This window comes from Lynx rufus, unplaced genomic scaffold (genome assembly GCF_022079265.1).
Source record: "Lynx rufus isolate CCGP_SWC_20201006 ecotype Redwood Valley unplaced genomic scaffold, mLynRuf1.p SCAF_4, whole genome shotgun sequence".
NCBI lineage: Eukaryota > Metazoa > Chordata > Mammalia > Carnivora > Felidae > Lynx > Lynx rufus.
The window spans coordinates 30,949,928-30,972,958 of NW_025814856.1; the positions used below are offsets into that span (position 1 = coordinate 30,949,928).

The 23,031-nt window shown below is 43.7% G+C and overlaps 1 protein-coding gene across 4 annotated transcripts in view; it reads left to right on the plus strand.

The window, feature by feature from the left end:
• The window catches only part of ATXN7 (ataxin 7), a 144,637-nt gene that overhangs the window by 105,256 nt on the left and 16,350 nt on the right, over positions 1–23,031 (plus strand). For 3 of the 4 annotated variants that reach the window (XM_047094899.1, XM_047094896.1, XM_047094897.1), the window contains 3 exons: positions 16,585–16,837; positions 18,955–19,214; positions 19,692–19,774. In XM_047094899.1, the coding sequence (XP_046950855.1) occupies positions 16,585–16,837; positions 18,955–19,214; positions 19,692–19,774 (596 nt within the window). Of the gene's footprint in view, positions 1–3,119; positions 4,348–16,584; positions 16,838–18,954; positions 19,215–19,691; positions 19,775–23,031 lie in introns of those variants that run through there. The other variant, XM_047094898.1, reaches the window with a different exon arrangement.

Consider the following 23,031-nt stretch of genomic DNA (forward strand, 5'->3'; position numbering starts at 1 on the left):
GTCAGACTGTGGTTAACACAAAGCCTATGTAAATCAGGCCATGAGGTTATACTTACTTTATTTCCCTGCCTTTGAACAATTTGAACAGTTGAAAAGGGATACACGGATGAAGTGTGGCGGAGCCCTGAAGAGCCGTCCACCGAAAGATCAGATGATGGCAGCCAGAGGAAGGCTGCTGCATGGTATTAGCCCCCAAGGTGAATTATCCCCATTTAAACTTCATCTCCCACCTCTCCTAATCCGGCGTGAGTACCTAATGAGCACTGGATAATAACATAGCAACATTTCTTGGTGAAGCTAATCTGATTCTGGATAGCAGGCTTCCAAGCCCACAGCTGAATGAATCGCTTGGTATTTCCAAGTTTGAAAATACTTTCTCCCCCTTTCAAGTGTTCCTTGGCAGCAGGTAAGGAATGTTAAAGCTCCTGTAAGTGCCAATTAAGGCCAATTATAACTTGCCCGGCCTGCTGAGACACTGAAGTGAAGTCAGTGGAGACTTGTGGCTCCTGTAAACTGGAGAACTGGCTACCACCAGTGACAGGAGCACAGCCTTTACCAACTGCCAACAACTTGTTGGTTGCTGTGCTGAACACCAGATGACACCTGCCGGCCTCTCAGGGATTTGATTTAGGAAATCCCAAGATTTGCTGGGGACATCACTAATTTCTGTAGCAGCAATCTCTTTGTCCCGTTCCTTCACATGATGTCCACCATCCAGTTTCTCCTTGATTCCAATCATAAAAGCTAACATTTATTGAGCACTGAAGATGTGCCAGTCCCTGTATCATGTACGTCACCTCCTGACCCCTCACCACGGCCCAATAGGAGGAGGCAGTCTTAGCACGTCCCCAGAGAGGACACCGACCCTGAGGGACACAAGTGACTTGGCCAAGGCCGCACAACTGGAAGTGATGAGACTGCGGGCTAGCTGCCCCCTGAACCCAAGCCTTCAAGGCGCTGCCCTCCCTGGCTGCTGCTGGTGTGTGTGTTTGCTGTGCGCAGACTAATTCACGGAAGAGTTTTGTCAGTTCAGGACTCCTTTGTGCACCAGAATAAATGTGATGCCTGCACGCCATCCGCAACACCTCCGATACCTATAATTTTTAGTATGTAAGGCATGGATATTATTCTACTAAAATGGTATTTTAGTCTCAGGCTTTTTTTAGTCTTTAGTCTTTCAGTTTTTTTTTTTTTTTCATAAGAGAAAAGAAATGTGACCATGTCCCCATACCTAGACATTTAAACATGAGCCATCATTGGGAAACTTAATACCAAATAAGCTTCATTTGGATAGGATATTGGGAGATGGTTTGTAGAAAATAGTAATCATGCAGAGCTCCTGGGTGACTCAGTCGATTAAGCATCTAACTCTTGATCTCAGGGTCGTGAGTTCAAATCCCACTTTGGCCTCCACGCTGGGTGTGAAGCCTACTTAAAAAAGAAAAAGAAAAAATGAAAATAGTACTAATGCTGTCCAAGCAAAACAAAGTAGTATATAATTAAGCATTTGCTTAACCATTTTACTCAGGGCATTCAGAGAGAAGAATGTGTGTGTTTGAAAAAGACCAGCTTTTGGGGCGCCTGGGTGGCGCAGTCGGTTAAGCGTCCGACTTCAGCCAGGTCACGATCTCGCGGTCCGTGAGTTCGAGCCCCGCGTCAGGCTCTGGGCTGATGGCTCGGAGCCTGGAGCCTGTTTCCGATTCTGTGTCTCCCTCTCTCTCTGCCCCTCCCCCGTTCATGCTCTGTCTCTCTCTGTCCCAAAAATAAATAAACGTTGAAAAAAAAAAATTTTTTTAAAAAAATAAAAAAAAAAAAAGAAAAAGACCAGCTTTTGTGTATTTGTATATATTCTTATTGTACAAAGTTATATTTTCCTGGCTTACACTATCAGTCATCCCTTTTTGGATATAGGTCTTAAAAATTTAAGTTTAAATTGTTTCTCTCTTGTTTATGCAATTGACTGTTGAACAACATGGGTTTGAGCTGTGCAGATTTTACCCATTTATCCGCAGATTTTTTTCAATAAATGTAGTACAGTACCGTAAATGTACTTTTCTTTTCCTTATGGCTTTCTAAATAATGTTTTCTCTAGCTCATTTTAAGAATATAGTATTTAATACATATAACATTGAAAATATTAAGTAGCTTTATGTCAGTGGTAAGGCTTCTCACCAACTGTAGAATTTTAGTAGTTAAGATTTTGGGGAGTCAAAAATTTAACAGATTTTTTCACCTGGTAGGGGGGGCAGCAGTCAGTGCCCCTAACCCCAACATTGTTTAAGGGTGAACCATATGTAAAATTAAAATATATGTATTTGTAGCCATTAAGGATGTTTGCTGAGGGACACCGGGGTGGCTCAGGTCATGATCTCACGATTTGTGAGTTTGAGCCCCGTATCTGGCTCCACGCTGACAGTGCGGACCCTGCTTGGGATTCTCTCTCTCCCCGCCTCTCTGCCCCTCCCTGTGCTTGCTCTCTCACAAAATAAATAAAATAAACTTAAAAAAAAAAAAAAAAAGAACAAGGTTTGTTGCAATTCACCCTAGTTTTCACCAGGATTATAGAAAGATTTGATTATCAGAACTCGTGGATTGGCTGGGTTGTGTAATGATATTTTTTCCCCACAAAAGCGAACATTAGAAAGGCACGTATTTGTGCTGGGAGAAGAGCGAGGACTCTGGGGTCTGGCCTGATAGGTGCAGTGATGTGGAACGGAGTCTTCGTCTGAGAAAAGGCCCCTTATCTGTTTTGTCCTGTGACCAATGACATCAAGGAGATTCCTCAGCTGCCCCTTGGGAAGGGTGGGTGGGTGCAGACCTGTTGCAATCAAGTAGGATAGCAATGGAGTTTTTTCTTCTAGCTTAAGAAGACCTTCAGTGAATTAATCTAAACTTATTTTTGCTAAGTAATTTTGAAAGATGTTTTCATCCTGTGCTTGATCTGCTGATGCCCCTTACCTGGTGTCCTCCTGGAGTCTTTTAAAGACCACTATAGCTTTGCATTGTGTGAATGTGATTATAAGAAGCCTGGCGGGGGGGGGGGGGGGTGGGGGTGGGGGGGGTGGGGGTGGGTGGGGGGGGGGAGTAGGTTTGAGAAAACCCTCTGGATCTTAATATTGTTGCCATGGTCAGGATCTGATTGCTTGCCATGAAAATAAAGCAGTGTGGCTATTACTCTTTTGTTTTAGAATAAATTTAGAATTTGTGTCTGCTCTAATAGAAACCATTTCCTACGCCTCACAACTCTTTCCCACCCCTTCCAGGCCAAATCTTTTCCACACGTGTAACTCATGACTTCTTGCCAAATATTCTCTATGGGGTGATGGGATTCTGTAGAGGAATTTCCCCCCTCCTTTTGACATTTAAAAGTGTTCATTCTGAACTATCAGACATCTGAGTCTATTTATGTGTGCAGCCTTTATCATCATAAAACTCAGATCAGTTGGCCATTTTTTCCATGTCTATTTGACAGTAAGATTTGGGGATTGAGAGTAGGAGAATAGTTTTATGGGGAGTATAATAGGGCTGACATAGAGAAACAGACCAGGAAGACACTGTTTATAAAGAGTCATTAGGGAGACAAGTTTTTGGATTAAAAGTATAAAAGGTCCTAGCTTTAGTCAGTCATCTAGTGATTGAGCACCAGGCTTCAGAGAGTCAGGTGTATATTGTTCTGAAATAAGATGTATTTTACAAATATGCATAGAAAATTGGTTAAAATTTTTGTTACTAGATTTAAGAAAGGAAAGTAGACTTCAGAGTGACAAATTTTAGTTATTTTTAAGTATAGATCATGGGGAAATGAAATGTCGAAAAAGACTGCAACTCTTTGTAGAAATGCATTGACTTTAAAACTTTCCAGTTTATCGAGGCTTAAAATGTAGGCTGTATAATGAATCATATAAATTTTCCAATATACCTGGAAGCAGCAGTGTCCATTTTAAAGGTATTCAGAAAAATCAGGGTGTGAGTAAATTCACATTTTAGGAGGTTAAATTTATAAATTCCATCTTCCCCCGTTTGGGCAAGTTGCCTTTCAAATAGAAGGATTAATTTACACCAGCCAGGACGCCTTGTATGACCATATTAGTTGAAATTAGACTCCACCCCTTGTTTTCTGTTGATCTGCCAGGACCTTTGTAATTCAAGTGCTTTTTACAGTAGTAGCAAATGTTACATAAGACCAAACATGGAGCATATTTGGAGTTGGTGGGCAGACCCAAGTCATGATGCAAGCTTGCAGTAGCAAGTGTGCAATGAAGCACAACCAGATTATGTGAATGGAAGGTGACAAGAAGCCTCTCCAGAACAGCCCTTCCTCCGCACGAGGGCTGAAAGCTCCACTGGGTAAGTTTTCCGAGGCAGTTTTCAGAGGCTGGGCTTGGCCCGGGGCCCAGTTGGGGATGAGCTTGCGGGAGGTGGGTTAGGTCTTTGCTAACATTACATGGAAGCAAGCAGAGCGGGAGGAGTTCGCGCAGGCCTCTTTCCTCCTGGCGTTTGGCCTCCCCTGCCAGCAGGCCCTGGGCTGTCTGTTGCTGGAGTGGCAGAGGGAGTGAGCTCTGCAGAGCTGGTGGGTCCGAGCGGGTAATCACAACAAGGGGGATTAGCTGCTGCAAGCCATCCACAGGAGCCATTCTGAAATGTCATTTGAGTGATCTGGACAAAGTTCAAACGCAGACAGGAGTCTAGTTTGTTATTAACTCCAACAAAATGCTGAGGTTTGCACCACACGGTTCCCGTATCTCAAAACAGGGAAAGCATTAGTTACGCCGCTCTCTAAAAATGGAGGAACGTTGTAACACGCTTTAACTGTTTGTTTTTTATCTCACTTGTGGTAAGTGAGGTTTTATGACAAGCAGTTCATAGTGTTTCCTGTCGAATGTGTTTGAAAGCTGTTTGGTCAGATACTTCAAATCCATAGCAAAGGTTCCAGCAGAACACTGTGTCAAGAGGAAGAACAACTTCAAGATACAAACAGTAGCCCTGAAAAGTCATTCAGTTACTTAAATTGAGTGTATAAAAATTTAATTACAGACTGACTGCCAGAAAGGACGACTTTTTTCAGTTGTGTTATCAGGGTAGCCGGTACAGCCAAGCTGATTGTTTTGGGCTCTGTTGGGAGGCTCTTCTCCAAGTTACCCTGTCTCGTGCTTCTGTCGGTAAGCAGGGAGTGAGGTGACAGTTGAGTTCTTTACTTTTCACTGGATTCACATTTCATGGCTTCTGCAGTAATGAGCTTGACCAGATAGTTTTAATTGAGGTTAAAATTTACCAGTTTGAAGGACTGTAAACAGATCTTAAACCTTTAACCAAATTGCTGTTAATTCCTTAGAATTTATCTTTTTTAAACTCTCTTTTGTCAGGCAGTTTTAGTTTTGCTCTTTGTAGTTTCGTTTTTGAATATTGGGGTTTTTTTGTTTTTTGTTTTTTTTTTTGAATATTGCTTTTGATGTTCATTAGTTGACAGCCCCAGCCTATAGGTGGGGCAGATACTGTGTTTCTCTTTTTGGGGAGCATTGCGGGCAGGGGTGGGGGGTGGGGGGGAACAAACCTATGCTACAAACTCATTGAAAACATTGGCATTGTTAGGTAATGAATCATCGGTTCCTTATTAAACAGGGTGCTTAATGAAGGAGGCATTTTGGACTGCGTTCTGAGTTTGAGGTTTTTGGTGTTCCCGTGTTCACTGTCTCCTTCCTTCCCCCATCCAAAATAAAGTGAAATTAAAAGGATACCGAATTAGCAGGGACTAGCGATAAGAATGTGACTTCCACTGGATGCAGCACTTTGCAGCAGATGATGCCGTCATTCCTTTGCACCTTGGACTTGCTACTCTTTTTTGGCCTGGGAAGACCATGTTCCCTGTGGGGGTTCCTGCACAGCAGTTTTCATTTTTAAAAACACACCAAACAAAAACAATGAAAAAGAGAACTCGAATTTGAGTTTTACCAGTTTCCTTTAATTCTGTCTTTCCTACGTGTGTGTGTGAGTGTGTGTGTAAAATTTGGATTGCAGTGGTAAAGACATCCTTTTTTTTTTTTTTAAATTCCTTTTTGCATTTTGATATAGCTTTGTATCTTTCATTTGGGTAAAACTGTGACCAAGGCCCAAAATGTGACTAGAGAGAAGTTTGTGGAAGGACTGAGTACATTGATGCCTGAACCACACATGCTCTATAACAAATTTTGGGAGATTAAACTCCTAATGTTAGATCACTGAACTGTAGGATGCTTCATTCCCTAACCAGTGGAGGATTAAATCAGAAGTAACTAGAGACTGGTCGATTTTTGGTTTTGGCTCTTTTTTCTTTTCACATGCCGATACCGGAGAAACACAAACATTTCAAGTCATTGATGGAGTGGGAGGGAGACGGGAATGAATTCGGCGACAGTGTTGTGCACATCACTCGGTGAGATCATGTTTGTTTCAGGCAGGGTGGTTGCTTGCTGTACTCTGCCAGCATCCTTTGGGTAACACTGTGCTTCCTGAGCACAGCAGAGAGAGGACCTTAGGGCTGTTAGCAAAGTAGAAGTGTCAGCCAGCATGCCATTCGTTGCATGATAGCCCATAGTCAGAAATGGTGGCAGAAAATTAGAGTTTGGTGGCTGTGTTTCGCTCAAGGTAGAAGCTGCCTTTTCCCCCAAGGTGCTTTCACTGAAAACATCTTTGTGTGCCTGTTTGAGATCATGATGATAACCCGCAGTTCAGAGTCTGTACCTTGAACAGGGTTGCGAGAGCATAGGAAGGGCCCCATTAAGGAAATGAACTGATCATTCCGACCATTCACTCTTCCTGAAAACAAGCTTTCTTATGACGGTGATTATGAAGAAATGATGCTTCACACTCACGACCAAGGTGATCTCTGGTGTACCTTCAGCACCTCTTCTTTTTTCTCTATCATTTCCTCTACTTTAATAAAAAAACTTGGATTTTTAAAAAGCCTTTTTAGCAGTGTTTGCAAAAGCCACAAGTTAAGATGGCAGGGGATGAGGACCCCCAGATATTCAGTAAGTTTTTCATATTTCTCACTTGAAAGCAAAGTACGGAAAGAACAGTCCCCACGGGAAGAATTCCTGGCAAGAGGATTATTTGAAGTTGCCATATTTCTGCTCCCTTCTTAGCAACATTATTTACAATCCATTCACGCCTGTCCCTTCCCCCACTGGAGTCGGAGTCGTTCTCCCTTGTAATCTGCCCTTTGTGATCTGTTCTCTTTCATGCCGCTAGTGTGAATGGGGATGCTGCAGGGCGCACCCTGCCCAGAGACGTGGAAGTGCCAGGAGACCCGGAATACTTTTCGTGGGGCTTTTATTTTCATCATAAAGCACTGGCTTGAAGAGCTTGATAATTTGATTATAGACCTTTGGTGAAAAGTTGTTTCAAGTAGCCCAAGTGCTGTAAATGACTTTCTTTTCTGCACTTTCCCCTTATGTTTTAATTTAAAAGCACCTCTGCATTAGGGGGAGGAGAAATGCATTTGGCAGAAGTCGCAGTTGGAGACTAATTTGTTAGGGCAGCCAGTGTTGAAATCATCCTTTTCAATTAAATCTCTCTAGTGGAAATGATGCTGAGTGCTTTGTGGTAAAGAGTTTTTCTTCCTCACTGTTTTTCATTGCTGTTTGTAACCCACCTAAGCATGCTTTTTGAGGCTGCCTCCCAGCTCCAATTTTGGCTAATTGTCCTTTGAGGCACTGCCTGTCAGAGGTCAGTTTGGGATTCCCCAACGTGAGATTTGAATGTTACAGAGACATCTTCGTCCGTTGGGTGTTTTTTAGCATTAGACTACACCAGGCTCTCTCTGGAGTAGTCTAATCAAGTGTCCAGGGACCCTAAAGAAGTTGGATCAAAGAAAAAGCAGATCTGGATTAAAGAGAAACTGTGAGGACAGGGAGTAGGGTAGGAACACGTTTGCTGGTCAGACACACACGGGTGCCTTTACATAAGAAGAAGGAAGTTTACAGGGAAAAGCTGACAGTGGAAGTAGTGAGCACATCATTAATGCTTCATGTCCATGGTGTGAATTTACATGGTATGCCAGTTTTGTTTTTTTTTTTATAATTATTAGGAAAAAAACAGAAGTACTTTGTCAAACCAAAGTCACGGCTTCACAGAAATTGCTGAGGGTAATGCTAAATTAGTTATGCCTAGTCAGTCACTGAGTTTTGAAGAATATATTAAGTAAATAATAGTCTAGGTAAGGTGCAGAGACGACGAAAGATCTGGAATGGGATTCAGCTTTGAAGGTCAAAAGTCTTAGGCAAAACACTGATGTGCAAAGTAGATGTGGAAGGAAGACGCTCTGAGAGTTGAAAAATGTATATGTAGTCTTCCTTTATAGTTTCCTGACCTTAGATGTTTTTATAGGGGTCATCTTTAAGAAAGACTGCTAATGCCAGCTGACCCTTCAGGAGTTGTGTTGGCAGCCTGAAAGTGCACTTGTGACAGTTTGGGTTAATTGGGAGCTGGCAGTATAACATTGCAGTTATTTTTCAATCTGGATATCGAAATAAGCAATTTAATAAATTCTGTGAAGGGCCTGCTTAAATGAATGACCCTAACTTTCTAAACTGAACCTTTTGTTACATGCAGGGATTACTTGCTATGCCTGGCCAAATGATCCATACGTGTGCATTTAACGTTTTATAGCCATGTGTGAGCTTGATTATTTAAAACAAAAAGACAAACCCCTTATTTTAAAAGGGGGCAATTCTAGAGTATTAGTGGGATGGGACTGTCAAAGACCCCATGAAATCATACATTCCTTAAAGTGTGGATTGATATTTTTCATAAGGCCATTGCATACAGAATACACACTCTTTTTAACCTTACCTGACCAAATCGGTCCAAAAGGGTGAGTTTCATTTAGAGAAAAGTTTGTGAGTTTTAGGAATCATTTCTTCAATAATCTGCCTAAAATTTCCACCTTTGGATCCATAAGCTGGATTTGAGACCTTCCCTTCATTCCATTCCATCACCTGCAGTTCCTCCTGGATATGACTCGTTTCCATCAGGAAAATGAACCAAATTTTTATTTTCAAAATAACTTTAGCTCAAATGAGCATTCCTTTTTTGGTTGGCGTGAATGTAATCATTTGTAAATGAATTCTAAAAGTTATTCCTCTGAGCTTTTATGAGAAGAGCTTGGATTGACACAGAAACTAAATATGTAGCTTCTACCTGTACTCCACGGGAGAAGATAAAGTGGGTTAGGTTTGTTTGTAAGTGATTTCTGCCTGCTTTGATAATCAGCATGCCTTTCTCACAGGAGCCTGTAATTGGCATTAGCTGAATTAACAGGGGGCATGTGTCTTAGTGCCTGCTGAGTTCCCAGTGCCTGGTCTGTAGTCGGCCCTGAGCTGCGGGCTCTACAACTCTCCTTTAGCTAATCCCCAATAGCCCTGCCCTGCAGGGTAGGTTTGACAACAGATGAAGAGGCTGCCAAGGTGGGTGGAATCAAGTTATTGCCCAGTGTTACCAGCTAGTAGGTTGCAGAGCACGGCTTTGAACCCGTCTGTCTCTGATTCCAAAGTTCTTGCTCTTTTAGGTAATCTATTTAAAAAGTACTTTTAATTTATGTATATTTTAATGTATATTTATTTATTTTGTGAGAGAGGGCAAGAGCAAGTGGGGAAGGGGCAGAGAGAGAGAATTCCAAGCAGGCTCGGAGCTTGGTCTCACAAATTGTGAGACCATGATTTGAGCCAAAGTCAAGAGTCAGACCCTTAACCGAGTTGCGCCCCCCCCCCCCCCCCGCAAAAGTATTTTTTTTATTTAATTTGGATTCTGTTCAGCCTAGTTAATTACTTAGCTCACATCAACACTATGCCTGACAGCTCTGATCCCTTACTGGAAAGGCAGCCATGACTGGCCAGAGACCAGAGAATGACCAGAAACATGCATTGTGTTGGTCCAGAGGGGGCCAGCCTAATCCTATAGAATAGGTATTCGCTGTTCTTAGTAAAACAGACCCATCTGGGAACTTTGTAAAATGATTCTTTTTAGCAAGAAAGACAGCCCTGACGGGTACTTTTCTACCAGAATTCACTCTGCAAACCATCTTTGATGGTTTAAAACCCTCCTGAGCAAAAAAAGGAAAAAAAGAAAAAAGCTATCCTGGCTGACATGCATAGCTTATCTTTAGGATAGATAGCTTGCAAAAGGGAAAGATAAAATCTCAACAACAACCTGGGTTTCCCTTAAACAGATTCTGGATCCCCATCCTGAATTTACTAATATTCTGTCTCAACCTTGTGTGTTGAACCTTTGCAGTCTTTTGTGCTGGCAGTTAGCCTATTTTGCTGAGCCCTTGGGAAGATGGATGGGCTTCTTACTGATATATGCCCCAACCCTCACCTTTCCCTTTCCCTTTCCCTTTCCCTTTCCCTTTCCCGTTCCCGTTCCCGTTCCCGTTCCCGTTCCCGTTCCCGTTCCCGTTCCCGTTCCCGTTCCCTTTCCCTTTCCCTTTCCCTTTCCCTTTCCCTTTCCCTTTCCCTTTCCCTTTCCCTTTCCCTTTCCCTTTCCCTTTCCCTTTCCCTTTCCCTTTCCCTTCTGCCCCTTTCCCTTTCCCTTCTGCCTGCCTTTGGACCATGTATTATGGCTTGCTAATAACACTACACAAGGACAGGTGGAATATAGTGTGGCCCAGCCTGGGTACGAGAGTCAGCCTGCCTGGGATTGCATCCCAGCTATGCCTTTTAACTAACTGGGTGGTGTTGGGCAACCAACATGAGTCCTTTAAAGCCTTAGCTTGCTCATATGGAAGAGGGGATCATAACAGTATCTGCTTTGTAGAAGGATGGTCAAAACTGAATGAGATAACGTCTGTAAGTTACGCATTGTGGTGCCTGACACATGGTTTATGCCCAATAGACAGTGACAGCTGTTGTTAATGTTGTTGAAGGTGAGACTTCTAACCAGTCAGTTGTTTGAAATATAAAACATTAGTGAAAAGAGCCCTGAGCAAAAACAAGTTTGTGAAGTGGTCTTAATTGCTATGCGATGCTCTTGCCTGCTCTTACCTGATAACCAGTGAGAATGGGACAGATTGATTCTGTGCTGACAAATGATAATACACCTTTATTTTGGCATGTGTGAAATTGAGGCTAGAACACCAAATGAAAATTTCCCCCTTTTAAAGTATAATCAAGTAAATCATATTCATTATAGAAAAATTAACATACAGAAGTTTTTAAAAAATTTTTTTTTATGTTTATATACTTTTGAGAGAAAGAGAGACAGAGCACAAGCAGGGAAGGGGCAGAGAGAGACAGAGGGAGACACAGAATCCAAAGCAGGCTCCAGGCTCCGAGCTATCAGCCCAGAGCCTGATGCGGGGCTCGAACTCACAAACCCTGAGATCATGACCTGAGCTGAAGTTGAACACTCAACTGACTGAGCCACCCAGGCGCCCAACATACAGAAGTTTTTAAAAATAGACCCAGGGCACCTTGGTGGCTCAGTCGGTTAAGTGTCCAGCTCTTGATTTTGGCTCAGGTCATCTCTCAGGGTCATGAGATTAAGCCCCTCGTGGGGCCTGCTTGGGACTCTCTCTCTGTCCCTCCCCTGCTTGCGCTTTCTCTCTCTCTCAAAAAAAAAATGTATACACACACACACACATACACCCTAATCCCAGGGATAACCGCTTAAAATTTGATGTATTTCCTTGTAGATTTTTTTCAAGAATGAATTGTTTGAAGTTAAAATTTGCTTTGACAGCTTTTTAGGTTTGTGCCCTAACTTTTACACTTGTGCATCTGAATTATTTTTCGTTATTTTCAAAGCAATATTTATTTATGACTTAAGGAGATCTAATTATTTGCTTTGAACTCCTTTTTGGTTTGTACCTGGGTATCAACACGTACATATGTATATTTTTAAACCTCAGCGTGAATCCCAGATTGCAAGCTCAGTATTCTTGGTTGCTTTCCATTTTGGAAGACATAAAGACAGCTATCCTCTACCTTACCCTCCCCGATTCCCTGCTGCTCCCTTCAGTGCTATCACATGTTCAAGCCACAAGGGGGAAGAAAGTCCGACGCATCCATCTCTTACACACTTCACACAGTCTCTTTTTCTCTCCCTCTCTTCCACCTTTCACCTCTACCTCTTTCTTCACGTCTGTCTGCCCTGTTTACTCCAAACCCCCAGCGCCCCTCCCCCCTCCCCCCTCCCCCCCAACAACACACACACTCACCCATGTCTGCCTCTCTGTGCTCTTTCCCTGTCTGTACTGTCTGTCTTTTGGGCTGCCTAACTATCTCTCCCTTTGCTGGAGCCATTCAAAGTACCCCTCTCATCCAGGGACAACAGAGTGTGCCTTCTCTGAGCTGGTGCCAGACCCTGTAGAGAGGAGTGCTTTGAAAACTCAACTTGGACTCCTCACCAAGCCACACTGCAGTTATGCTCAGCGCCTGGCCACCAGTTTGCCCACTTAATAAAAGGTCCCTAACCCTACCCATAACTTGCCCATTTCTCTTTTGATCTAGGAACAAACACTTTTTTTTTTTTTTTAAGCTGGAAGCCCAGTTTAAAATCTTATGAAAAATAAAGGCCCACAGTGAAAGGATGGGGAGATTCCAACTGAGCTGTAATTAAATGTTTTTTCCTCTTTGCTTTCTCTCAGAGAGTAAGCCAGATGCCGCCCTTTCCAGAGAATAAGTTACCATACCATGATGTGAAGGAACAACTTTATTCAGCAGCATGACAAGGATTTGAGCTGGCACTTTTCAGCCAGAATCCGTTAACACACACGAGCACACACGTGCGTGTGCAACACACACACACACACACACACGCAAGTCTGTTTCAAGTTTTAATGAATGAAAGAAATTCATGTAATAGATTGCCATTCTTAGTTTTTAAATGTCTTTTATTACTGAAGTAGAAAATATAAATGTTATCGATACACCAGCTGATTTTTAATGCTAGAAAGCTTTGATCCTTGATTTTTCTAGTGCAAAATCCCCGAAACAAGTGTTAATAGACTAGAAAAGAAGCATCAGCTGAAGAAAATGGCGGGAATGGACTATAATGGGAATAGAGAATTAAAAGGACAGACTTGAAGAAAGTTCTGCTGTCCTACAGCACACATTCCTAAGAAATTACTGCACTGTGCAACATTGTGTAATAGAATCCACATGAGACTCATTAGGGGAATGGGGTTACGGGCACAGCACTCAAAACTTCATTAGTGACTCACACAAAAAAGATAGGAACCTAACAGAAACAGTAGCACAGTTTTCCGCAGATTAAATGGTTAAAAATAGGTGAATACTAGAAAACGAGCCGACATTTGCTTCTGGAAGCAGGTGTTGGAAGAGCTGCAGCCTGTGAGTTACTCTGAAGTAGTGGACGGAGGTTATCTGAGATCAAGGGAAAGTTGTAGCACCAGTTGTGGGTGGGCGTGGCTCCTCACATCCACGGTGAACTGGGATGCATGGTGGGTGCTTGGGGGAGGGGTGTGTTTTGTGTATGCCCATGTGACTGGGTGCAGCCAGGTGTCATTTTCTGCATTGGCGCAGTACTTTTTGCAGATGAAATCTTGTGAAAGCAGATGCAGTATTTCATTATGTTCAAATTGTGCCTTAGTATATCAGTGGCTTCAGAATAGATTTACTTTCTGAAAATAAGCTTTACGAGCAAAACTGTTATTTCATTAGATTGAGAATCTTATTTATATCACTTGATATCAAGAGAAAATACTTTTCAAATACTTTAAAATCACATTTACTCTAAGACACTTGCTTGAGAATTCTGATCCCCAGAGAATAGTAAAAGGGGTGTACTTCATAAAAGTAAGTTTTAGTTGGGAGTTTTCTCCCTGTTCATACCACAAACATGGTATTATTCTTCCTGCAGCACACACTTGTCCTCCATGAGAAACAGGATGATTTCTGTGGGTGACCATGGAGGAATATTTTAATATTTATTTGAATGTATATAGAAAAAGTATATAACAAGCTCATCAGACCTACTGTTTCATAGATACTCTTGTTTGGAGAAATAGTTCCCAGTTGAGGGTAGTACCCTGCATCACATTGGGTGATATGAGAATGGATTGGAGGGTAGGTTCAGGCTGCCCCTGGCAGAGGGGCACCACTGCTGGTTAAGGGGCAGGGGACAGGACCTCTGATCATCCTGAAATCCTATACAAGAATTGTCCTGTCCAAAATACCAGTGATGCCCCCAGAGAGAGACTGGTTAATGGCTGAGGAGGAGGAGAGAACAGTAGAGATGATAATTTAAATAAAAATGTTAAGTAAAAAATACTATTTTATGTGGCTTTGGTAAGAATGATGGAAATAATTTGCAGTTGATGGAAGTCCGGAAAGCGGTAGTTGAGGACAGGTAGCAGCAGTGAGCTGTATTTAATAGACCCTGATAGAAAGCACCATGTGCCAGGCAGTGTTCTCATTGCCCTACAAGTGTTAACTTACTCAGCCATGGCTAATGGTTCTGAAGCATTAGCCTAGTATAAGGCTGCTCTCAACCTTGACTGCACAGTGGAATCACACAGGGGCACTTATAAGAGCCTGCATACCCAGACCACACCCCAAACCAGGTAAATCAGAATCTCTGTGGGTGGGACTCAGGCATCAGTATTTTTTAAGCTCATAGGTTATGCCACTGTGTAGCCAGGGTTGAGAACTACTGGTCCACGGATGTTTGAAATCACTCCTCCTCACAAGACAAGCTGCACCGATGGTGCACATGTTAAGCGAAGGTCTGCTCCATGCCAGGTCTCACAGAGGCAGAGATGACCCAGACAGGAAGTTTCACCATCCAAGGAAGGCAGCAGAACTGGAAACAGATTTTTACGGTCCTGCCTGACAAGTGCTGGTGCTTTGGAAGGATATTCAGATAGTGTTTGGGGATCACAGAGGGGAGAGAAACTAAATTAGAAAAGAAGAAAAAAAAAACAAAACCTCAGATGCCAAATTTGGAAAGTTACTAAACTTAAGTTATTTTAGTATTCCTTTCCATGCACACAGCTTTCATCAGAGTAAAAAAAAAAAAAAAAAAAAAAAAAAACCACAAAAGCAACAGGCGCTTAAAATCACTGTCAATTTAGGGGTGCCTGGGTGGCTCAGTTAGTTGACTGTCTGACTCTTGATTTCAGCTCAGGTCATGATCTTATGGTTCATGGGTTTGAGCCCTGCATTGGGCTCCTCGCTTACAATCCAGAGCTTTCTTGGGATTCTGTCTCTCGTCTTCTCTCTCTGCTCTTCCCCCACTTGCACTTCCTCTGTCAAAATAAATACATAAACCTAAAAAAAAAAAAAATCACTATCATTTTAGCCATCCTAACTTGCTTGTGGCCTTTGTGCGGTCTGGTTGGACAATTGGAATTTTGTCTGTAGATCAGCATTATAATTTTGTCCTGTTGTGGAAGGTTCTTAAATACCTCATAAAGCATTGTTGAACTAATGGCCTTCTGGGAATAAGTCATCTCAGCTTCCCAGAGAGCCTCAGGACTGGTTAAAAAAAAAAAAAAGACTTTAGAAATAAACCGTTTGTGCGGTGCTGATAGTCACTGATTCCAGTTTGCTTAATTTTTTAAATATTCATATAGCTTCTGTGAAGTGGTAAGTAAATGTTGGATCACGTACATTTTAAAACTTAAAGCTAAGCCATGTGTCATTTAATTTAATTTATTTATTTTGCCACGTGTCATTTTAAATCACAACTTTAATCGAAGGCAGTCATCACAAGGTACTTAAGTAGATAAAGTTCCTAAATAATTGACTTGTTTCAGATAGTACCATTCCTCAGCAGCTCTCAATTTATTTAGTATGGATTGCTTTATGACCAGAAAACCTGATTCTCCAGTGGGTAGACTTATTTTCAGGTAAACCTGTGTAGTCTGTACTTAACTATGAATTACTTCCGGGTTTAAAAAACCAGCGTAGCTCCTCATGGTATTTTTGTCTTCTGCCTTTGGCATCTTAGCAGTGTGAACCAGAGCTATGCCATCTGTACCCAAGTGAGATTATTACAAAAGAGGGAGTAAAGTGATTCACTGGAAAATTTCAGCACAGGTTCAGAGGATGATAAAATAACCCTAGAAACATTCTTATTTGGCGTCACATGCTAGTGGGTAGTGACAGAAAAAAAATTAAGGTACAATTCGTTTTTTGACGTTTGCGATTCAAAAGATTGGAAAGATGCTATGCTAGAAAGGAAGGAAGGAATCGGTGTGGTGTCAGTTCGTATAGCTGCGTGGATGAACGAATAATTTGCCTCTCTGACTGCTTGTTGGAGCGAGTGAGGTTCATTTCTAGTATACAAAACCAAATATTCTCAGGTTTAGAATGGCTCTTTAATTTCCTAATGGCTATCTGCGTATGATAAACCGCTTTATGCTGAGATGTTTCCGAAGCAGAAGGACCAGTTCCTAGAATCCTAAATAAGTCTGTGAGGCCTAGATAAGCCGTTTCTGAAAGCTGCTGAGTGAAATATATTTTCACTTAGTGACGCATATTTGAACCTAAATGTGTTGATTTCAGGGGACTCTTCCAGGATTCCACTGGAGACTTGCCTGAAACAGTGTCTTTTTTTTTTTTTTTTTCCTGTTTTTCTTTTCAGAAAGAAGACACAGCTCGTCCAGCAAGCCTTCTTGGGCCGCTCCTCCCACTTCAGTATTTCCCTTCTTCCCTTCTCTGTCCAAAAGCAAAGGAGGCAGCGGAAGTGGAAGCAACCGTTCTTCCAGTGGAGGTGTTCTAGGCGCATCCTCATTAAGTTCCAAGTTGCTGAAATCACCCAAAGAGAAATTGCACCTCAGGGGGAACACCAGGCCAATGCATCCCATTCAGCAAAGTAGAGCCCCCCATGGTAGAATGTGAGTATGGCCCAGAGGGTTCTTCGAGCTTCCCTGCCTGTTGTGGAACTGTGCACACCAGTAGCACCTGAAAGTGTTGTGAATCATGTGGGGATTCTGTTCCTGTTTTGGGGAAAGTCAAGTGTATGTTGTTTCCTTTTGTTTCCCTGTCGTATTTTGGGAGACTTCACAAAACAGCAACAGCAGTAATAAGGTCAGCGGTACTTGTTGATTGACTCTTTCTTGTGCGCCAGCTGTGGAAACTTGGCTCTTTTTGTGGGCTGTCATTTCATTATCACAACAACCTTATGAAACAGGTCTGGTTGTTATGCCCATTTTGCAGATAAGGATGAAGGACACGTAATGTGGTCGAGGAGCTTTAGCCAAACTCTGCAGGCAGACAGGCCTGGGTTCACACGCCCCTTCTATCACTTTCTAACTGCAGGGCTTTGAACAAGGCCCCGTTGCTCTCACAGTTGGAGAGTAACAGCCAGTGTGCAGTTATTGGGAGAAGTAGAATTAATACAGCAGTCTCAAGCGCCTGGCGTCATGTCTGACCCATAGGAGACAGTAAATGAATGGACACTGGTGCTTCTGCTGCTGCCATTGATAACGGTAGGAATAAAAAAGTGAGGTGATTCGCAGATGCTGTTCTGGGATTTTCTGGAGCCTGCAAAGCAGACAGGGAAACAATGCCTTCCTCCCATCCCCTCCCCACCCCACCCCCGCCAGTCTTGGGTTCACATCACAGTAGTGATGAGGGAAGACGGGAGGAAGTTCACACCACCAGGCAAGGCTTTGGCACTTTGGCACAGTGGATTTGTAGGCTGCCAGGCACCGTGCGGTCACGTGAGGGCTCAGCCACGTACTCCACAGAAACCTATCTTGCCTCGTCATGGTAGCCCTCAGCCCTGGTGGCGGGTGGCTTTTCCCTGGCCTGCCTCCCTTTGGAGGGTATGCCCCACATCTCCGCCCCAAGGTCTGCTAACCTGGCTAATCTCAGGGCAGTATCTAGCACCTGCTGCCGCTCACGGACCTTGCCAGCTGGGAGAGGCCATCGCTTCTTGCAGTGTGTCTCTTGCTGTCGGGCTGTTCCAGGTACAGCTGTTTGGTGCTGTTTGTCCCGGTTGCTAAGCCCCGCCCCCCCCCCCCCCCCCCCCGCCTCTGCTCATTTGTCAGAAGTACAAGTACAGCAAGCTTGGCTTTCGTTCCTGGACCTTTCTGAAAGCCAAAGAAAATGCCAGTGCTATGTGTAAGTCACTCGCCAGCTTAACAGCTGTTTGAGCACAGACTCTACTGAACAAAGTTTAGAAAACCTCATCAATCTGAATCTTCTTTATTTGGAGCTGGGTTTAAGAGGGGGACCAGGCCAACTGGTAGCTCCATACCAACATTTGCCATCCAAATGCTAGTGTCAGTAAGATTCCCAGAAAAATTAATTCTTTCTTAGTGGCACAGGTATTCAGTGCTCACCAGCTGTGTGCCAGACACTTATATTCTGAACTCTTATTATAGAAACTTTTTCAGAGACTAGAGAATTATCACTTCAGTGACACATTACATAACTAAATATTGGTGTCCCTCACTGATGGGCAGAGAGCCTCTTCTCAGAGTTCTGGTTAGGCTCATTTGAATTCATGTATGTCTTTAGTGACATTTCTTGGACATACTATCTAACTCCAGTTATTCTTGCCCCTGTTCACTCAGTTTGATTTGTTTTGATGGATCCTTTCTTTAAAATGATAGTTCTCTGAAGATATTCTCTAAAGGTTTTACAGATAGTCTCTGGTCCTTTTAGACCCTTTCCCGTTTTGCGTCTTACAGGAATTGAGTTGGGTATCAGGCTTAGTTCCCCTGTGGACTCATGCGTAAGATTGTCCTGGATGATGAAAGACCACGTCAATCCGATGGTCCGCTGGAGTTTTTTTGCCTCACCAGAAGGGCTTCTAGTTTGAATGAACGTGAATCGTACTGAGTTTTCTGGGTAGTCCTGACACATTTTCAGAAGTCGCCTTTGGGAGCCTAGCCCTGTGCAGGGTGTGGGTAGATCCGGGCTCTGCCTTCAGCCCTCTAGCTCACCATTCACCTGGGGCTGCTGGCGCACTCGGGTGCTGATGTTCCGCTTCCCCCTGTGACAGCATGACGCCCTCTGTCAAAGTGGAGAAGATTCATCCGAAGATGGACGGCACACTACTGAAATCTACGGTGGGGCCGACCTGTCCTGCTACTGTGAGTTCCTCAGTCAAGCCTGGCCTTAACTGCCCCTCGATACCAAAGCCAACCTTGCCTTCACCTGGACAGATTCTGAATGGCAAAGGGCTTCCCGCACCATCCGCTCTGGAAAAAAAGTCTGAAGATAATTCCAGTAACAGGAAATTTTTAAATAAGAGATTATCAGGTAACTTCACATTTTTTCTCTTCGTGTTTCTCTGTATATAATTGGGCATTCATGAGGGAGCAAATGGACGGCTGTCTGCAGGTCCGCTTTTTCAAAACTGGTCAGCTTCAGCTTTACGTGGAAGTTCCTTAGGTGCTCTGCCTTTGCTCTTCACTCTTGCTTTTAAAGTACATGTGTCTGTGGGTGATGTAAAAATAGCTTTCGAGCGGTGTCTTTCTGAATGGAGCGCGGCAGGAACGCTGACACGCACACTTCCTTTCCTGTCAAGCGATGGCAGTAGTCCCCCGCGCTCTTTGTGGCGTCTCTTGCTGCGGCTTGGCAGCACTCGCACGTTGTCTATTTTATATTTATTGATGATGTCGTAGATTTTATTCAAGTTAGAATTTGCCTGTTTTGAGAATCGTTCTACTGTTGTCAAAACTAATGAAGGATGAGCCCATCGATGAGCCCATTGTAATGTCTGTGTGCTTTTGGCAGAAAGAGAGTTTGATCCTGACATACACTGTGGGGTCATTGATCTCGACACCAAGAAGCCCTGCACCCGGTCTTTGACATGCAAGGTAGGTGGGCTCCTCGACAGGGCTGGGCACACTGGTGAGTGAGTGCAAGGAGCTGGGATCGATGGCATTGCCCCAAGAGGGGATCTGATCCGTGGAGCGTTGTGGGTATTGTAAATGAAGGGACGAAGAACGCCTCGCGTTCAGGAAACGTGGAGCCTTTTGTTACAAACTGCCCCCGTAAGAGACGTTTTGCTTCCAGTGTCCTCTCCAGGGGAATAGTGTTGTTTCCTAATCAGTCTGTTATTTTCGAAGACTGAAAGTATTTCTTCAGAGAGATTTAAAATGAGAGCCTACCCTTTACTGTGGTTTAAATTGTATGGATTGAAAATAAGTCCAGAAATGTCCTTGGTATATGTGTGAATACTCTTAAAATGCTCGTGTAGGGGCGCCTGGGTGGCTCAGTCAGTTAAGTGTCCGACTTCAGCTCAGGTCATGATCTCATAGTTCTTGAGTTCGAGCCCAGCGTCGAGCTTTGCGCTGACGGCTTGGGGCCTGGAATCTGCTTCGGATTCTGTGTTTCCCTCTCTCTGTATCTCCCTTGCTCACGCTCTGTCTCTCTCAAAAACAAACATTAAAATAAAAATGCTTGTGCAATCGGTGGCTCTTAAATTTTAAAGAGCCACTTTAAAATAATCTGATTTTGAGATACTTATTTTTCCAGTTCCAAAAAAAGTACTGTGTAACATACAATCTAACTTACGTATAAGCTACGAAAATGTTACCATCCTCCTTTCTGTCCTGAGTTTTCCTTTAAAATGCCAGTATGCTAATAAGGTGGTATATTTGCTGCAAAATAAGAGTTGAAATGGGGTGGCTTCAGTGGAACCCCTACATGAATGAGCACATATGCTTACATATGTTTCTCTGGAGAGTATCCCCAGCTATCCCTCAGAAGAGTCCAAAAACTATTGAGAATCAGTGCTTTTTTTTTTTTTTTTTTTTTTTTTTAACGTTTATTTATTTTTGGGACAGAGAGAGACAGAGCATGAATGGGGGAGGGGCAGAGAGAGAGGGAGACACAGAATCGGAAACAGGCTCCAGGCTCTGAGCCATCAGCCCAGAGCCTGACGCGGGGCTCGAACTCACGGACCGCGAGATCGTGACCTGGCTGAAGTCGGACGCTTAACCGACTGCGCCACCCAGGCGCCCCGAGAATCAGTGCTTTAAAGTAACTTGAAAACCCTTGTTTGATGGAAGGGGTGAAAACTGTAAAAAATTGTGTTTTCTAAAAATTAATAAAATTTTTGGTGTAATATTTTAAATCTTACCAAAGATTATGTTTGGATGAAGGACTTCAGGCCCCATTCCACCCCCTAACAGAGGAATGTTAAAATCTTCAGAAAGTGGAAGTGTTGTTTCTTGTTTTTGTTTAATGTTTGTTTAGAGAGAGCGAGACATGACAGAGGCAGAGTGGGAGGGGGACAGAGGATCCAAAGTGGGCTCTGTGCGGATAGCAGACAGTCTGATGCGGGGCTTGAACTCATGACCTGCGAGATGGTGACCTGAGCCAAAGTCAGACACTTAACAGACTGAGTGCCCCAGAAATGTTGTTTCTAGGTAGTTCTTATTTAAAAAAAAAATTTTTTTTAATATTTATTTTTGAGAGAGAGCGGGCGAGTGCGCATGAGCAGGGGAGGGGCAGAGAGAAAGAGGGAGGGAGACACAGAATCCGAAACAGGCTCCAGGCTCTGAGCTGTCAGCACAGAGCCCTATGCGGGGCTTGAACTCATGGACCGCCAGATCATGACCTGAGCAAAAGTCAGAGGCCCAACCAACCGAGCCATGCAGGTGCCCCTAAGTGGTTCTTATTTTAGTTTAAATGTCAAATTTAATTTTAGCGTGTAGATTTTATCTTACAACAGTGGTTATGAATCTTTAGAGGAAAGGCGCTGGCTAAGAGCTCCTTTAAATATCTAATTAAAAAAAATTACAGACCACGTTCCCCAAGGAGAAAATACACACACATATATGTTCTGAAATTGACATTCCGTCTCAGGGTTCACAGATACCTTACCCCAAACCTCCCACCCTTGAATCTCTAGGCTAAAAACGCCTATCTCAGGACAGATTGCTTTTATATTTATTGAGCACCTGTAGTGGTCTCTTGTTTGAAGGTAACCGCTCGAGCTCTGTGGAACTAGATGCCCCAGTGTAGCTGCCCCTGAGGGAGTTTGTGAGGGCGGGCCTCAGCCCCGTGCCACGCTACGATCACAGCTTGCCAACTGCTCTCGGCCGTCTTCCCGCCTGCCTGGCTCTCAGTCCATGGGTTTCCCGATATTAGGGTGCCTGAGGCCAATGAAGGATGCTTAGTTTATCCACGATGCCTTCCTTCAGTCAGCTCTGGTGGGGCATGCTGGTGAGCAAAAAGCTTTATCAATACATAATGTGCAAGACTGACCAGCCTTCCTCCCGAACCTTTATTGACGGGTAAACAGGCTTCATGTGGATCCTGCGGTGTTCTCCTATCTTCCTTTTCAAGTCGTGTGTGCTCTCCTTGTGTTCTGTTTCGGGTGTCGTCTCTGTGTGAGCATGTATCTGCAGCCCTGGTGTGTCGTGAGTTCGGCATAGAACTGGCAGGCCTGGCCCTTCCTTTCCTCCTGTGTTCTGTTTGTCCCTGCTTCTTCCTTTCCCTGCCTCTGTTTTGGCCTGAACCTGTTAAGCTGTGGAGGGCTGCCCATGCCTGAGTGCCTCTGCTGAGTGTCTCCCACCATGCTGCCCAGGTCTCTCCTGCCTCAGACCGACCATGTAGTCCTTCCTCTTCAGTGTCAGCGGACTTGGTGCTGCCTGCCCCTGTCACTCGTTCCCTCCTGTCTGCCTGCCACCCTCGCTGTCATCTCCTCGCTTCCTTGTCTGTCTGATGTCCTGTGTCCTGTCCTCTCTGTCTTCCATACAAATAGATTCTGGCTCTGGTATTCTTGCCCATTAGTCATTGTAGAAAGTTCTATTGCATATATCTTGAACACAGGCCTCATTCTGGGTCTCAGTGGACACAGGCTTTAACAGAATCCAGACACCGTCCCTAGCCTTGAGGGGCTTACAGTCTAGTGAACGAGATGGAGGTTCACTTCGTGATGACTCATGTATGTGTGAAGTGACCACTGCTGAGTAATAAAAAGGAAGGAGGCCTGTGTTATGACAGCCATCAGTAGGGGGACTGAGCCAGGGAAGTGTCCTTTGCCGTAGCAGAGCTGGGCTGAAACGAACATGATTTATCTGGGTGAAGAGGGTTGTTAGAAGCCCATTAAGCAGCATGTGTA